The sequence below is a fragment of the Argiope bruennichi genome, chromosome X2 (assembly GCF_947563725.1).
Source record: "Argiope bruennichi chromosome X2, qqArgBrue1.1, whole genome shotgun sequence".
NCBI lineage: Eukaryota > Metazoa > Arthropoda > Arachnida > Araneae > Araneidae > Argiope > Argiope bruennichi.
The window spans coordinates 45,776,058-45,796,046 of NC_079163.1; the positions used below are offsets into that span (position 1 = coordinate 45,776,058).

At 28.2% G+C, this 19,989-nt stretch overlaps 1 protein-coding gene across 1 annotated transcript in view; it reads right to left on the minus strand.

Moving 5' to 3' along the window:
* The window catches only part of LOC129960841 (uncharacterized), a 49,326-nt gene extending 29,689 nt beyond the window's left edge, over window positions 1-19,637 (minus strand). The window contains exons 1-2 of the mRNA XM_056074516.1: window positions 19,539-19,637; window positions 2,793-2,935 (exon numbers count right to left, since the gene is read on the minus strand). Of these exons, the coding sequence (XP_055930491.1) occupies window positions 2,793-2,935; window positions 19,539-19,606 (211 nt within the window). The 5' untranslated portion in view covers window positions 19,607-19,637. The remainder of the gene's footprint in view (window positions 1-2,792; window positions 2,936-19,538) is intronic.
* Between the last annotated feature and the right edge of the window lie 352 nt (window positions 19,638-19,989).

Here is a 19,989-nt window from a genome sequence, read left to right on the forward strand (position 1 = left end):
TTCAGCTAATTCGAAATAAAATTTTTATTTATAGGCAGTTAAGTCTTAATACTCAATTCCGTCTCAATTCGTAATAATCATTCTGCTTGTCATTTCCATTACAAATTTCAAAACAAAATGTTTTATTTCCTAGAATAATAATTGAATTCATAAAAATTTGTGAGAGCTTTTGAATTCTGTGCACGTTTTCATGTGTAAAATATATTGAAAAGATTCTTTAGAAATATATAGCAATTTCATTTGAAATGATGAAACCAAAAAAAAAAAAAAATACTTTCGAAATGCTAGTAGAGCCAACGGTCTATAGCGCTGCATAAAACATACCGTGTATAATATGCATTATAAAATTTAAAACAGATAATTGAACATTGAATTCAAGCGCTATATAACGCTATCTCATTTTTGTAAAGTAGGAAATCATATTAAATGCATTTACGAAAGGATTTGCGTTAAATCTTTAAGCGTGTATAGAAAATGATTCTATCTTGCATAATCATTTATTATTGCACAATTAATTCAAAATCCTTTGTTATATTAACAAATAGCAATGAAGATTTACTCACACTTTGTTTCTACCAAGGAAGAAAGGAATTGTTTGGGACTTTAAAGAAGCTGTTATAAATCATATCCGCTAACGATAAGAAAAGAAAAATTAACTGTTGTTTAAATTAACGATACTTCACTAAAAGGAAACATTCTAAACCGTTCTAAATTATGTTTTACAGTTAAGTTACGTTAGTGATCTACGGGAAGTTTGGAATGCAGCAAGAAACTCATCAATAATTATTCTCCGCCATCATTTCTTAATTAATGATGTATCCAGGGATTCGTGATTATTGCTGTACAATTTCACTGGAAGAATAAATTCCATCTCACATAAAACATCGTCATTAAGAAAGGGATTCAGCTTGTTAATTACATATGAATGATTTTCTGAAAATACTTTTTATGTACAAAAATACTTATTTTTCTTAATGAAAATGATATGAGAAAAATGACATTAGTCATGAAAAAATTGCTAGTCATTTTAAATGTAATTAAAAATGACTAGTTTAAGAAATTTAAATAAAGTTTAAGAAATGGTTGAAATAAAGTATTTCAATATTCAGTTGAAATACTTTATTTTAATTCTAATATGATTAGGTTTAAGACTATCTTTGTACATATTTAGAAGAAAAAAAAAACACTACTATAAGAAGAAAAATAAAAGACTCTGAGATATTTGAAAAATCTCTTTCAAATAAAAATCCCTTAAAGATGTCTGCTTCGCATTAAAAGGCTGTCTCAAATTAGGAAAGGAAATACTTTCGAATATATTCTTGTGATATATTTTCGATACCACTTAATATATGCACAGACAATGCAATTTTGTCAACATTATTCTGCAGAATAATTTAATATTTAATCTTGTTAAGTTGCACGATAACATTTTTTATTTATGATCAAACCTTATTTCCTTCTGAGTGTCTCTAAAATATTTCTAAAATATGCAAGTGTATTGGCACTAGGAAAATGATTTCTGTAAAGGGCGAAAATCTTCGGAACAAACCTTTTGAAAATTTTATATTATAAAAAATATCTTCACATTTTAGTAAATTTCCGGAATAAATGTGAATAAATTAAGACGATTTATTAAAAAAATTACTCTTATACTAAAGAAGTATCAAGATTTTTTTTTTTGCTTTTTATTAAAATGATAACTTATTGGCAATGCATCTCCATACGTTTTCTATAATAATTTCCATCATCAGATTATTTTGGTTCCTTCCAAAATAATCACTAATAATATTTATTTTATTATTTTTTATTCATGGCAATAATAGTTCTTAAAAATAATAAATTTAATTAAAAACAGTCTCTTAAAAGACATTTTTATCAGGGTACAAAACAATTTTTATTTTATTTTAATCACTTTTAATTTTTAATCTAGAAATCAATTATTTCTTAAACTCGCTACAGATGAAGCTTTTAGTAAAGTATCAAAGTTTTATTTAATAAATTATTGATTGATAATTAAATTCCTAAAATGCTAAAATGATGTTTTTTCATCGAGGTTACACAAGTATACAATATTTCAGAAGTCTATTACATCAGAAAATGAATGAAAAATGTATTAATAATTCCATCTTCACGAAGATGAAACAAGTCAACTTAATTAAATTTTTTTTAAAAAAATGAAAGAAAACGCTTACAGTTAAGATCACTGAATCAACAAGTATTAAAAAATGTTGCTGTATGAAATTTTACGACTTTAAACATTTTCAAACTTTTTAGTGTTGATTTATTGAATAAAAGTCATTATCAATAATTCAATTGCAAAAAAATTATATGTACTTTTATTATATTTGCCTGTTTTTCTTATGAATTATATTCATATTTTTATTAATTATATTCCTCTGAATAATATTCGTGGAAAATTCTATACGAAATATCGTAATTTTGAATTCTAGACTGAAACGTTGGCTACATATGAGAGGAATCCCATTCTCGAAGCTCATACACTGCATCAAAGTGGAAGAAAAGGATCAATACATAGTACTTAAAACCAATTAGGCATGTATTCAAAATTGATCGTGGAATTTTCCTACCAAGAAATTGAAGATCCAACAAACAGAACGCCTGGGCACTAGTGAAATGAAATAACCTTTCGGCATTCGTAAGTTAAGTATATTGTGAGGAGATTGCACCTTTTTTTAATGTTTTTGATGATATCTAACATTTATTCTGAGTTGATACGGCTCAATCAATGTTGATAAATAAAAACAGACATAAAAATTTAAAATGTTAATTACCTTCCTGAATAGGTCCTGGTACACAAAGCTCTGCCAGGACTTGTCTAGCTCCAGATACTACATGATTGAATACCTTTCTTTGTGTTGGATTAAAGCACAGTTTCATGTGTTCGTCGACACAGAAAACACTATCTTTGAGAGTGCTGGAAGAAGAAAAAAGCTTGATGAACATCGAATACACTTTAAAAATGATTAATGTCTTATATAATCAGTTTTACTGAAAATCTGTGACCAAAAAATTCTACCTATCTAAAATGCTTTAAAAGAAAAAAGTACTAGAACAACTTTAAAATCACTTTTTAAGAATGCAACGAGAAACAGCGTGTTTGAATTAATAATAAACTATTAAATATTTAAGCGTTGTAAAAAAACATATAAACCTTGTTTAATTTAAATCGCAACTTTGAAGCAAAACCTTTTCCAATTGGCGAATTGAATTCTTCAGATTCTATACAAAGGGCATTTTATGCATTAATATTTGAACTGTTTATAGTAAACGAATCCAAATCTTCTAAGGTATGAATTTTTACTGGAAAAAGATATTCTTAAACCTTATTCTTTCAAACAGAGTCTTATATAAATATTTTTAAGAGTAAAAATAAATATGTAAACTAAGGCTTTATTGACTACTTGGCGTGTTTATATGTTTTGAAAATAATTGATTTACCAAAGAGGGATTATGCAGACAATAGAATAATATGTAGAAATATATTCCATACACATTATAAAAAGTATATTTTTAATATTTTTGCGTTGGAAATAATGCGAAATCTTGTCATCTCTGCTTCAGACAGAATTTTTAGTTTAGTTAAAGTCTGATACATAATCTTTTAAATTTTAAAAGATACTTCTTTCATTTTTCTGTTGACAATTAAGCAGACATTATATTTTAAAGTTTCCTACCAATATTTCTAGCACGCCAAGAAAGTGGCCTATTTTTATAATTTTGTCAACATACGAATTTATTAGAAAAATATTAAGAAGTTTCCGGTTAAAGAGCGTTAATGAACGCAAAATTCATGTATTAAAATTCATATCTTGAGGCTACTAGTAGATAAGAACACCAAAATATTAACTCTGCGAACTTTCGAGTCATCTTTAAGAGCATACCAAAATGTGAAATTTACAAAACTTTATCAATTCACTGTTGATTAGAATAAAGAAAATCTGTCTTAAATTTTCGAAATTAAAATAACGTTCGGAAAATACTTCGAATATAGGAATATATAAAAAAAAAGATCAACTCCTTCTTTTTAAAATTTTTTATTCTTAAAACGTTTTTCAAATACACCCTTTTTATCTCCTAAAAATACATTTAAATTATATTTAATGTCAGCATTAGTTTTAATTATAGAAGAATTAACACGTAAAATATTTTATCACTTCCAAAATGAGTTCATTTAATAACCAAAATTCCTTTCAAGCTTCATCCTTAGAAACAGCACCAATGTCATTAAAATAATTTATTGTTATTAAATAAATTATCCTAAGAGATATTCTCCTTTTTCTAAGATAGATCTGAAGAAAAATATATAACCTTGAATTTTTTTCATTCCATTTCAAAGAAGGGATCCAGAATCTAATTTGCAAACAGCCCATTCTGATGGCACCCATACTGAGATTTCTCATTTTCATCAATTCAAAAAAAGAAATGTAGACGTCAAAGACTTCGTATTCTTCAGAAGTAAAAAAAAGTCAGTGAACGGGAAAATAAAAATGAATGAATCTCGGTTGGGTCGCTTCATTACTTTCACTACACTCGTTTCCTTCTGAACTGATGGAAAGAGTGTAATTTGATGCAATTCCTTATTTTTCCTGTCAAGAAACAAACATGGCCAGATTAGAGCCGAATTGGCGGTATTCCAGATCCTTCCTGGTTTTCCTGCATAGATTACATCTAGTCATCCTTATCTTTTTGCAGATGAGGCGACGTCCAAACCACCTTTCCTTTTCACTCCTTCTTTTACCCACTGCACTCTCAATCTCTTTACCTCGATATATTGATCATTTGCTTTCACCTACAAGACACGTCGCCACCTGCGATTGATCCCTTTTGCTTTCTTGTAATTGGATTCATGTGCAGATTTCATTTTGACTCGCACCAAGAAAAAATAATTTATTACGCAGTAGGTGATCGTATAGCTCGTTTGCCTCCTTTAGATACATTTCATCTTATCTCGTAAAGGGTGGATGGATGAACCTTGCTTGCAGCATAATACTGAGTGCCAGGACAAGCTTAGAAATATATAAAGATATTGCTTTATCAACAACAGAGGCAAGCTGTGATTAGGTTATTGTTGGTTAAGAATGTTTGTCATGTTTTGTGGCATTTTTTACAGATATTGGATGAGAACTGGGTTGAACACTATCCTGTTTTCAAGATCATACCAGAGAGAATTATGATATCTAAATCTGAGTAATTTAGGCTTCTTAGTAATAAATATTATTAATAATCCACAATAAATATAAAATATCAATAATATTTAATTTAGCAATCATTGTGGTCTGATGTGATTAAAAGTTAAAGAATTATAATTCTAATTTAATTTTGATTCACAAAGAGATACGTAACTCAATAGGAGATATATGTATTTAAGAGCTTGCTTACTTTTTTAGGTATGTTTTGTCTAGATTCGTCAGGAAGGGGGGATGAATCATAACTTGTAGAATAACATAGACAAAGATAAAGTCAGCTGGTGTCTCATAAGTGTATAACTAGTTCCCCGTACCGATTTCAATTTGATTCACAGCCAGAAATTATTTGTGCATTCGTCAATAAGTGTTTCTTGAACCTTTCAGTTTTTAGTTTTCTTAATTATGTTTTGACAAAAATGTTAAGAACAAACGGAAGATTCGGTATAATATAGAGCTGACTACCTGAAATAGGAGTCTAAAGAAGATGTTTCATAAATATCAGAGATAATCAGGAATGAGGTTATTTTGCTTAAGATAAACCCTTATACAAGCATTTAGACCTTTTTAATAATAATTCAGTAGACAATATCGAAAAATATTTCATCTTCTAAGTCATAAGCGAAAATTATAAAATACAAACCCAAGAACTGCACTGTAATTCTCAAAAATGCTAATAATTCATGGCAAGAATTGCTACATATCAGTAACAAATGATTAAAATTTACCCGCTAAGAAAATTGTTCGATGAGTTAAAGTTTAGCATGTTATACTTTTTAGTGATTCGAAACGAAGACCCGACCGAATTCGAAATTTAGGGAAGTCATTTGCATGAGAAACATTTATTTTGTTTTAGACAAACCTGGAAAATTTACTCTAGTAGAATAACTTGGAAAGCAATCTTTTCTGTGTCAGCCTATTGCCTGACTATATTGCTTATATTGAAACAGATTGAATCCTCTATTTCTGTAGTATCTCAATCCTCACATGGTAATAGAAAACCTGCTCTCTTTCCTCGTATCATTTGAAAACATGTCATGTAGATTTATTGTTTCATTTTCGACAGTGGTCATATGGATACCAACTTTTCTGTTTTAAATTAAAATAAAGTACGATTTTTATTTACGAACGAAAAACTTTCAGTTTTTTCAGGGATGAACATATTTTAACGTTACATATATATATATATATATATATATATATATATATATATATATATATATATATATATATATATATATATATATATATATATATATATATATATATATATATATATATATATATATATATATATATATATATATATATATATAACCTAGATAGCGACTTTCATTCCTTAAATATTGATCGTAGACATATACTGCAAATTACAAAGTTGCGTAAAAAAAGGTGCAAAATGTTATGAAATCGATTAACATTTTCAGGGGATTAAACTTCGAAAAGTACAAAATTTAAATTTTTATACGGACCCCGTACAAAAAAGTCCCCAGTGAGTAAAGAGTGCCTCTTCATCTTCTAATAAGGTTTTGTACAAAATTTCAGAATTTTATCATGAAAATTCTCACATATATGTTAAAACAAGGTTGGAAAAGGATCAATCACAAATTAAAATGCAAATGTTTACAGCTTCAGTGCAGATGACGCGACGCAGAAATGCATCATAAAAAATATTAAATATGCTTCATATCTTTAGTTTTAAATACAAATTTAAAATATATGCTTCCTGAAAACTACTTTAACATTTTTATCACGAATTACAGAATATAACTAAAAAATAGCACAGTCAGTGAATTTAAAAAAAATCTTATGTAATCTTTCATTAAAGTAATCTTTCCTTATGTAGTCTTTCCTTTAAGTTATTATTCTAACAAATTTTTAATTCTTTTGAACCAATAAATAGCACAATTATTATTTATTTATTCAATCCTTACTTTCTTTGTTAATTTGTGTACGACCCCTAAAACACGAACATCCGACATGATTTTTCCTCTTTGCGAACTGATATCCAGGCATCGAAAAGTGGTTTAAGTCAGCTCTTATGTAGTTTCATATCTTTGAGACTTTTTGCGATAAATTGTTGAAATTTTGTACGTGACCTTATTAGAGGATGGGGCACATTTTACTCACTGGGATTTTTTTTGTACGGGATCCGTATAAAAATTTAAATTTTGTATTTTTTGAAGTTTAATCCCCTCAAAATGTTAATCCATTTCATAACATTTTACACCCTTTTTTATGCAACTTTATAATTGACAGTATATGTCTTATAAATGACATATACTGTCATTTATAAGATTTTATAAGACATATACTGTCATTGCATAAGATTTTTTATGCAACTTTATTGATCATAGACAGTATATGTCTATGATCAATATTTAAGAAATAAGAGACGCGGTCAAGGTTTTTGAGAACCCTGCATATATATATATATATATATATATACACAGGGTTTTCTAAGATTATTGGCCAGATTTTAAGGGTAGGGCAGGGATGAACAGACGCGATAACTTTATTTCGGAATTTTGGAACTCCTATGCGAAAAGTCAAAAAGTGTTATATATATATATATATATATATATATATATATATATATATATATATATATATATATATATATATATATATATATATATATATATATATATATATATATATGGAATATGCAAAGAGAAAGTATTGTAATCGTCAAAAAATTCGAATTCGAAAAATCTGTGAGAAAGTTTCGGGAAAAGCACTCCCGCTGGTTAGTTTCCAGCCTTTTCTTAGTTACTGCCAAGTGCCAACTTTTGTTGCTGTGAGTACTATTACAAGGACATTTTTTTTTTTTAAGTTTTGTTTTGAAGAGTACTTTTCAATTAAAAAAGAAACTGTTTCCTAAAATTTCTGAAATTCCGTCACTATAATCGCAATAGTGAACTAATTATTGTTTCTCAGGCAATTATTAGGCACATGCTTTAAATGACTTTAATTCCGTTTCTTTGAACACGAATGTTCCCAAGGGACTCTATATCGGTGATTTTTTTTTAATTTCTCCATAATTCACCAACAAAAGCCTATTGACTTTTCGGCAAGCGCGAAATTTCGCGATTCACGGTTGCCCTTTACATTTTTATCATCATTTATATTGCCACCCTTAAAGTTAGCATTTTGTTTAAAATGGTGATATCGATTGCACCATAAAAAATTTTAAATCTTGTACATTCTAAAAAAATCACAACCTGTGCTAAATGATTTTTAAAAAATCCACGAGAACTGATTTTTCTTAAAATTATCAAGAGTTTTTAAAGAATGATAGAAAATTTGATATGGTAGTAGATAAATAAAATTTTTTAAAATATCTGTAATATTTCTGTTTAGTAGGAACTGTAACACTAATAATAAAATTATATTTTCTATGTATGAAAACAGGAACTTATACTTAATCAATCAATCGGTCGATCAGTTTCGTGAAAATATTTAATTAATTGTTACTAAAGCTTCATTAAAACCTTCCACTTTTTTCAAAGCATTTGACAGAAAAATGTGAAGAAAATCTTTTTAACATTGAAATTTAAAAAGGCATAAAATTATTTATAAAATTCATTTAAAATTCATTAATATAGATTTAGGAAATTTGAAAAGCATCAATGTGATTAGATTTATTTCATCTTTTGAATATTAAGCAGAATAAAAAATATATTATCTTGAAAGTTTTATACAGAAAATTTTATACAGTAAATAATTTTCTTTCCTTAGTGGTAAGGTTATATTTGCGTAATAATGGATAAATTTTGGTTATTACTATAACACAAAGTGACACCAATAAATAAAAATCTTTAATAAAATATTTTTCATTTCAATATAGGTCAAAACTAATATATTTTTTCACAAATATGGCTAAGTTATCCAGGAAATTTAGGCAATAAAGTTAATTTAAATTTTTACCCATGCTATTTTTCTTTCATAAAATTAGGGACTTACTTGCTGTGACATGAAGTAAGATACTGTTAAATTTCTATTTATTTGTTTTTCACGTCATTTGATTAAAATGTCTTGTTAAATATTAGAGCAACTTCAAAGTCGGTGCTGTTTATAGAACGCATTAACCCAACTTTGTCTAAAATCAATGATTTAATTTAGAATTCTTATATACAGACTGTCAAAAAAGTATTGGGAAACGCTACAAGTTCACAGATTTTTATCATAATATTTTACTTAAATGTAGAATTGAAACTAAAATATTATTTTGATATACACTAATCATAATAATTCAAACAAAACTCTCATATTAATGTAATTATGGTTATAATTGAAAACAGAAGAAATCAAGCAGAAAAAAAAAAACCGTGTCCAAAACGTATTGGGGCACTTCCCAATAAAATAAGAAAAACAATGCAAATTTAAAAATTAATATCATGTTGGGTCGCCTTTGCATATTATGACCTCCCATAGTCTATTTGGCATAGATTGGACCAATTTTTTGCAAAATGATCCATCGATTTTGGTCCAAACCAAATATTTTCTTAAATCCTGCTTGTTTGAAATTTGATATTCATACAGTTTTTGCTGCAAATAATCCCACGCATGCTCAATGGGATTAAAATCTGGACTTTGTGCAGGAATCTTAATAACACTAGGAGAGCGGTAGAGGACCCATAACTTGAAAATCTCAGCAGCAAGTTTTGGGCCATTATTTTGGTACAGTTTAAAATATCTTGAGATTCCCAGCTTGCTCACACTTTGCTTTAAATTTCACTTGAAAATGTCAATATAGACATATTTATTCATTACATCATCAATAAAATGCAAGTTCCCGACACTAGTACTTACCATACTATCCCAGACTATTTTAATGCTACCTCCATATTTAATAGTAGGCCATACATTTTTGACATGCATTGTTGTATTTGGTTTCCGCCAAACTCTTTGCTTGCCATCCGATCCGGAAATATATTTTCTTTTATCAACAAAAATTACATTTTTCTGAAATTCTTTTGACTGCTTTACATACATTTTAGCAAATGCCAGCCTAATTTATCGATTTACTTTGCTGATGTAGGGCTTTATTTGAGGTAATCTGCCATGATATTTATGTTTTCTTGAAACATTTCTAACAGTTTCAGGATTGACATATTTTCCGAACTTAATTTTACATTACAGAGTCAATTTTATTGCGCTAGTTTTTGAGTAAAAGTAAACTTGTTTCACAATCCTCCTCTCTTCAGATTCTTTAAATGCCCTTGGACGCCCTGATCTTTGCTTGTTTTCAATACTATTTGTTTTCTTGAACCTGTTGTTTAAAAACCTTCTTGTTTTAAAAACAGTAGACTTACTCAATTTCAAGATATGTCCTATACCATAAACTGATTTTCCATTTTCCAACTACTTATTACAAGATTCCGCACATCAACCGATATATCTTTGTTTCTCGTTATTTTTTCTATAAGAAATCGAATCTGTTGAAATTTTTATGTTTAAAATTATAGTCTAAAAAAAAGTGGTAGTAAATTCAATTCTATTCATGTGCTTGCTATATGTTTGTTGAATTTCTCATTTCAAAAGTATCCCAATACTTTTTTTACTCCTATTTTCCCTTTGAATTTTATTTGAAAAGCTAAATCAAATTATAATTTTAAAATACCAGTAAAATTTTCTTTACAAACTGAGCACCAAAGGTTAAAATATTTCTTGATTCATTTTCTTTTTATTTTAATATGATAAATAGCTTTATAAATTGCTTTGTAGTTAATTATACATTACCAAGTGTCCCAATACTTTTTTGAGTGACTATATATCTAGGTTCTTTCTTGATGACTGTTATTTTTATGGGCATTTTTCATGCATATATTTGATGAAAGTTGTGATTAATAATGAATGAAATATAGAAATGAATAAAATATAAATGGCAAGACTACTGAAATATTGCAAAACATATATAGTAGAGTGCTAGATCACATATCTAATTCAACTTGCGTTTCTCACTTAAAGTATAGTTTTTTAATTTCTCGATTAAAAATTTCATTTATAAGTTTTAAAGCATAAATAAAACCAACGTTGAAAGACCAAATATATAATTCCTTTCATGCAAGAATGTCAGTCCCTTTCATTTAAAGTTACAAATCCTTTCAAATGAAAAATCAGTGTTTTGATTTGACTGTCATGTGTTGTCAGCTCTGAGTATGTGTGGGGTTCAGTTCAAATATTTATCTTTTCAATATTTTCAGTTTATTTTTACTGTTTGTTTCTCCAAGTCGTATTTTCAAGTGGCATTCTTTCAAAACATTGTTAAACAGCCTTCTCCATTTTATCTCTCCTCTTTGACAAAACTAAGAATGTTTTAGCAATCCTGACACCTTTTACATTAAAGGCAAGTCAAAATGAAATATCACTATCTACTGGACAATCATTTACAAATGACGTAACAGACTGAAAGTAGTGCGTCAATTATGGCTGAGCTTTTGAAGGTTGAAGAATGGGGCTGTATCTTTATCTTTACAGTACTTTTTTAATCCTTACGACTCATAAAAAAACCCGACTTGATTGATGATAGTAAAGGATCATTATAATTTCTCTTTAGAATACTCAAGTAAATGCCTTTATTATGGGCTTATCTCTTTCTTTTATTAAATGGAGAAAAAGTTACACTCTCTATTTTTAATCCAATATAAAGCTATTTATGTCCACTTGGCTCTCTTTTTTTTTCTCCCTCTTTCTCTGATAGTTCCATTCCTTAATAGTATGGTATTAAAACTTCCAATTTTAATTTCTTACCTTAGTTACATGGGAGTTTCTGAGATATTAATTTCACAAGTTGTCTTGTTAAAGGCGTGAAGGATATAAATTTGTCTTATAAATAGAATTCTGCTTAAAATGATCCGTATATTACTCACAGAAACAAAAAAAGGATTAAAGGATTGTCTTACGATTTTCGATGTCGAGTAGAACTTAAATTGATTATTTCAGAAACAATTTTAAAACAAAAAAAATTGTTTTTGAAAGTTATTACTTTAACTAATGCTTCACTAATGCAATTATAGGTTTATTTTCAACTAATATCATGTTGTTTTATTTTATTTCAGAATATTTTAGCAATTAAGGAAGTGAAAGAAATGAATATGTAAAAATTTCACCGTTAATTTTCAGTAACTTCTTTTGATTATTTTTTGATTATATTATGTGCAGTTTAGATTGCTACAATAATTTAAATCTATAATAATGTTTTTCTTTCAAATTTGTTTGTCCTTATTTCTATATGACATTAAGACTGGTTGCATAAGTGCTGGATTAAAACTTTTATCAAATTATGCTCGAATTTTACTACACATGGGAAATATTTATAAATTCTTAGGTCGTGGTGGCCTGTTGGTAAGGCCTTGGCTTCGGAACTAGAGGGCTTTCAGGTTCGAGATCCGCTTCCACCTAAGAACTGTTGTGTAAGTGAGTCTGGTGCGCGTTAAATCCGTCGGGGTTAAGCGTCCTCCCACTGGTGTGGTGCGGAAGTTTGGAGAGGGGGTGCCAGTTGAGGTGTCGCCCTCGTCATCTGACCGTGGTTCAGAATTACGATTCCGTCACAAAATAATCCTATTGTTGCTTTAAAACGGGACGTTAATATAACTAAATTAAGCTATAAATGTTTTCTTTTCAAAATTATAATAGGAAAAGGAGAGAGTAGAATTTCACAGACATAAATTGACTTTTGCTTTCTTTTCTGTGAATGAACGAGAATTTTTTAAAAAATGTTACCGACACTTTTTATTACCAAAAATAAAATCTAAAAACTAGATCTATTTATTCTGCCACAAATTTAAATTTTCTTTGATTTCTTTATGTTGTATTTTAACATCAAGGGTTCCTATGTGATTATATAAATCTGCTCACACACTGATAAAGTGTCACCAAATTAGGCTGAGAAGTGTTTTGCTCTTGCCTTTGAATTCAGCTTATATATTTAATACTTGTCATAAACTTTTTGTCCTTATACAATGGCAATTTTTTTAATTCATAACTGTGACTATAATCTGTTTACCTAAGAATATTGGCTTTCCTGGTTGTTAAATCATTAAGATTTAACACGTATCTTAAAAATTTCTTAGAAACGTAGAACATTATTAAAATTGAAATTTCAATTAATTATCAATTTCATTAAATTTGAAATGAGTATGAAAGTTATTTCGCTATTTTAAAGAGGGCTTTCAAAAAAACATTTTAATAATTAATTAAATAAAGCATTTAATTAATTGAATTAAATGTTTATGTATGGTCTATTTAACAAGATACATAAATTAAAAATTATTTGCATAACAGAAATTGGATGAAAGAATAACATGATGCCTTGAAACAAAAAAGAAAACAATACGAAATTGAAATAAAATTTCAAAATATCCTGACAAAAAACTTGAAAATTATTAAAATTAGCTAAATATCAAAATTATCCAAATATTTATTTTGTTAAGATCAATTTGTAAGCTTTAAAGTAGATTAATTTGTAAACTTCAATTTAAAAAGAAATTATTTTAATGATTCTTTAGTTATATAGGGTGTTCATTAATTATTGTCGGGGTTTCTGTACCTCATAACTTTCGAATAAAAAATATTAGGCAGAAACCGATTACGTATTCGTAAATTACAACTCAAAGAATTTTATTAATGATATAAAAGTGTAAAGCTTGCACAATTTGCACTTTGTAAGCATTCAGCTAAAGGCGATTATGTATTCGTAAATTGCAACTCAAAAAATTTTATTAATGATATTAAAAAGATTAATGAATTTGCACATGGCTGCCCTTCGTGGCTCGTAACACATCGAGACGAAATTCGATTTCCCTCCAAGTGTTCTCCAGCATTTGTGGGGTAACATTTTGGATCGCAGTAACAATTCTGCGCTTCAATTCATCAAGGGAGGGCACAGGGGTCTTGTACACAATGTTCTTGACAAACCCCCATAGAAAGAAGTCCAGCGGTGTTATATCTGGGGATCTCGGAGGCTATGGGATTGGTCCATCTCTTCGCATTGTTGCCACGTAAAATTCTTTGAGTTATAATTTACGAATACATAGTCGCTTTCAGCTGAATGCCTACAAAGTGCAAATTGTGCAAGCTTTACACTTTAATATCATTAATAAAATTCTTTGAGTTATAATTTACGAATACGTAATCGGTTTTTGAGTAATATTTTTTATTCGAAAGTTATGAGGTACGGAAACTCCGACAATAATTAATGAACACCCTGTATAATAATGGATCAATATAAAAAAATAATGGATTATTATAATTCCTAAACTAAAATCAAATGACTAATCTTTTGTTTTAAAGTGTATTGAATATTCCTTTTTGATAAAAACAAATCTGTGTCATCATATAGCAAAAAGCATCAGTTTGAAACTAATCTGATATGAAAGAATATTCCACAGTGAAAAAATTTCTCAATTGAAATAAAAATCTCAATCATTCAGTTGACTTGAGTTGAAAAAGATATCTTTAAAAATGGGTAAATGACATCTGTAGGAAAATACACATTTACTTTGCATTTAATATTAAGATGACAACTTTTATAAACATATATTTTAACAATAGAAAAAAATAATGCGATTCAAGAATTTGATACAGAAGTGAAATTTTCTTGAATTTTAATACAACGATGAATGTATTGTTGCAAATCATATAAAACAAATTTAAAAATTAAAAAGTATTTTTAGTTCTAAATTCTAATTTTAAAAAAATTCTAATTTTTTTTTTTAAAGGTACCCCTTTGAATACATTTCCGTCTTCGAAAGTAAACTTGCGCAAAATATGATAACTTCAGGTGCAATAGTTTTCTTTGCAGAGTGCCAAGACAAGCACTCAATATACATACATTCGCTTTTATTATTAATTTATATGATTGTCTCTTTGAGTGGGCCTGTGATGCCCTGCTGATAGATCCTCTGTTTTGGAGTCAAAGAGAAACAGTATTGAAATCTAATTCAACCCTAGGATCCTCATGGTGTGTGGTCTTGATATACGTTATAACTGCCGTGGAATTTTCTAAAGTGGACTGCCGTCTGAATTGCTTTCTTGTTATTTGAAGGCCACTCAAAATTATAAGATCTCAATCAAAATAGCCTTTGTTCAGGTTTAAATAAACAGGGCGTTAATCTAACCAAAGTTAACTTCCCTTAGATTACAGATAATCAATAAATCTTACAGGAGAATAAACTGATGATCATTTATAAAATAATTCTTTGTGAGATGAGCAACACTGCATTTAATAATATTGGAGAGAAGCAAGTTTTCATGCGGACTTTTCAAGGAAAAATTTCGTATTTATATTAAAGAAGCGTAATCGCATTTTAGTTATCTATCTTTTGCACCTTTTGAAGTTTTTCTTTCCTTATGAAAGCATATTCAGTTTTGTTTACTGTAGTTCGATTAACTACTAGCTTTTGTAGTTACACAAGGATTATTTTGGGATAAAAGTTCCATTTTTGAACCGTGATCAAATACCTAGGATGCCACTTCCACTGGCATTTCTTCTCTTTAATCTTTCATACCAGACTCACTCGAAGCGTTTCCTTCTAACAGATTTAACATGCAACAGGCGCATACGAATGATATGATTGGGGGAATAGGCTTGAATCCCTATTACCCATAGGCCGACATGCTGCCTGTAGATATTAGTGACTCTCTTTCACAGCATGAAATTCATCAGAAAAAAGTCTTCAAGTCTTCTTTATATATATTGGTTTTATTGACCGAATTAATTTAGTCAGTAATTTCTCATAAAATTATTGGAAATGAAAAAAAAAATTGTTACATTTAATGAATATATGGGAATATAACAATTCATTATTTATACTATTATCCTATTATATAACATAATATATTTTCTTACATACAGAATCAGATCTTCAACTTTTATTTCAAAATCAATGCTTTACACTTAACTTATTTTTATATTGCTATAAAAATGAATAACCAAACGGAAGTCCTTGCGAATTTATTCAAATTAATTGATTTAACTTCAGATTCAAATTCTGCTAATTAATGTAATTAAATTATATTTGAATTAAACTATCAAATCAAAACTCGAAGGATTTAATCAACAAATCGAAAAAGAGTTCCCAAAATTAATTCAATTGTTTCAGGAGAACGGCGAAGCTTTGAAAAGGAAATTTCTTCTTAAGTAATATTATCTTGAGCACTTTCTTCTCTCTCCAGAAGTTTGCCAAATCCAATTAATGAAGAGTACGCTTGTAAAGTAAAATATAAATAACATAAATAAATAAATTGAATAGCGCAAATATGGCGGACAAATTAATAAACTATCTTACTATGGTTAATAATGTTTTTTGGAGCGAAAGCAGTTTTATCTTAATTAAAAATCCTGGTTCTTGCAATATTTCTTTTAAATATGCTATTTTTTGTAATTTCCTTATAATTTAGCATGTCGAAAATGTAACATAAGATGCTATAAAACAAAAGTAATATTCCTTAAAGTTCAATTTATTGTTAACTTGATTAAGAAATCTACCGTCCAGGATATTTGTGTATTCAACTTTCAAAAACAGATGTGTTTTGAAATTCTAAAGAATTGAAGCATTTTATTTGAAAGTAAAAATGTATTGTTGTTCTGGGTAGTTAATTATAAAAACATAAGATAAGTCGAATGTATTTTACTCGTAAAAATAAAGATTCATATTTTAACTAGCAATTTAAATATTTATTCATTATAAACTGGACTTAAGGATATATTGCTGAAATGAATGTAGGTATCTTAATGTACCTTGGATTAATTAAGATAAGATTGATTAAATTGTAAGAATGATATTTTGAAGGAATGGTAATAATTTTCTCTTTTGATATGATCTTCATAGCATTATAAGAAAAGTATTTTTTAACTAAATATTTCGCTGTTTATTTTATGCAGATAGAATTGTAAGCAAATATTTATTTTTAATATTATAAGGAGGAAAAATACTGTATGATTCCATTTCAAAACTGACAGATAGTGACTATGGTTATATATCTTTTTACTAAGAAACCTCCTTTCTTGCTTTTTTATGTCAGACACATGAATGAATTCCTGAAATCAATATTTTTTATTTTCATGCATTACTGAATTTTTTGAAAAGAGAAATTTATATATTTTCATAGGATTTTAATTTCAATTTATATCTTTTCTTTAACAAAGAAATGCTTTTTCTGTATACTTATGCTGATTTTTTTCTGTATTAATTGAACATTTCAATTTCTTTCATGCTATGTATAAAAACACTAAAGCATATATAATGAAACACACATTTCATGAAATTACTTCTTGAATATTATTTGAAAGAAAAGTTTATATATCTTTGAGTTTTTAATATAACATCCACTTAACATCAATCAGTTTTGAAGACAATTTTGGATTATTGTCAACAATTAAACATTAAGTATTAAATTCAACAACATTTCTTGAAAGCGTTCCTTCAATTCACAATTTGCATATTTTAAATTCTCACATGGTTTGTTTGAATAAAAGGAGATATTTTAATTATATGACAAGAACTTGTTCAACGTTTCCGTTGATTCATGGCAACATTGATCAAGATTGATTTTGGACAGGTTTATCAATAGAATTATTTACACTGATTTTTTAGAATTAAAAATGCATTGGAAAATCTCTTTCATCAATGCATTCGAAAAAAGGTACATTCATCTCTTTATCGTATAATGGACTACATTTTTCGTATATAAGATTTTTATGATGAAAGAATTTATCATGCATTCTATTTTTAGACTTATCTTTAAATCTCTCTTAAATAGTTCAATCTCTTCCAAATCTCTAGTCCTTTTCTTACTTTAGTTTTTGTGAGATATTTGGATTAATAATTTCATTTATAATTAGTTGATGTAATCGATGTTGCTTGTGCTGAAAATATTTAAATTTACCGAAGAACGCCGTAAAGATTTTCATTTTACAGACTTTTCTATGATGGAAAAAGTCGCTCACTATCTAAAAACAGAAGCATTTCAAAATTCAATAAATTATATTTTCATTTTTCTCTAAAGTTTCGCAGATCGCGATGGCCTGGTGGTAAGGTCTCGGCTTCGGAACAGGAGGGGTTCAGATTCGAGACCCGATTCCACCGAAGAGCCGTCGTGTAAGCGAATCTAGTGCACGCTAATCCGTCGGGGCTAAATAATTCTCCCACTGGTGTGGTGAGAAAGTTTGGAGAGAGGGTGGCATTTCAGGTGTAGTCCTTGTCATCTGACAGCGGTTTAAATTACAAGGTCCGTCCCAAAATAGACCAAGTGTTGCTTTAAAACGGGGCTTTAATATAACTAAACTCTAAAGTTTCGTCATATCAATTTACATATCTGATCATACATGTTTATGAGCTCTTATTTTCAATGAAATGATTGCATGGACGATTGTATATCGTTTTATTCTAGGTAACAACCACTCTACCTAATATATCAAGTATAGAATTTAGTATCCTGAAAAACTTCTTTTACTTGAAAGTATTGTCAAAATTTTAATTATTTAGGTAAAAATGAGAAGTATGGGGAAGTAGTCTAGCGCTCCTCTAATTGCTTTTCTTATGGAAACATAGATTTTTATTAATAAAAATTAATTCATTAATTAATTGTAATGAAGCCTGAAATAACACCTTCTGTATATTTCAACATTTGGCGAGTAAATATTAAAGTAGCTGCACTATCACAAAGAAATCAGTGGTTGACGGCTTTATATTAGCTTGATATACAAGAAAATTCGCATAAATTTAACATTAGCAATCGACTAAATGCCAATTTAAACTCAAATGAACGAAATTTTTAAATGTATCTATAGCATTCTTAATGTAAAATAAACTTTTACTAGAAGTATTACAATATACAATATCATCGTAATAATTACAACTTTAAAAAAATTAAAAGAGTATTAATTGAAAAAAAAATTAAATATCGTAGTTTCTCGAAAGACTATATAAACGAATTTTTTAAGTTACCGTAAACTAATGTTTTACATAATTTGTGAATAATTTCTTGATTAAGATACAACGTTTAGTTAATAAATGCGAATGGCAATTTGAAGGCAAATAAAATAAAAATATTTAAAATACCTACAATATTTCCATTCAATAAGAATGAAAATATTGATGAAAATTGTATTTTTTTACATGAAAAAATAGTTCTTAATTATTAAAAATTAACTATTTAACGAATTAATGCATTACTAAAATCATTCTTCCTAGTTTTTAAGGGGCAAATTTGAAGAAAATCCATCGAGTATTTTGAATTTTCATAGCATAAAACTATTTATAATTTTCACTTATATTTTTATAGATTATTGTGAAATAGCAAGTCAAGAAATTGCTTTGCACATACCTGCAAACTGCCAACAACTGCAATCGAGTAGCTGCAAAAGTAAAATCATTGCCTTTTGTAACTGACATCAAAGACTGAAGACATCCGTTAAGCTCTTCTAATGTGCATTCTGGCGCCGTAGTGAACGCCGTAACTGAAAAGAAAGACAAAATCAGATATACAGTTAAAGAATCATAAAAAAAGTATCTCAAGAATTCATATCCATAAATTTGAACTATCTGTATGATTTTATTGAGATCAATTATATCAATAGATACGGTAATGCTGATTAAATCTGCATTTATCCGAACTAGAATGGTTTATACAGATATTTATGCTGGGTTTACACTCGGCCACCTATAAGACGGCCAGTGGGCGGCGCATGTGTAGAAAAGCTGAAAAATAGTGTTCGGTCCATGGCAAGTAATAGTCCCGACGGAACAGCAACATGCCACTTTATTGTATTATTTTC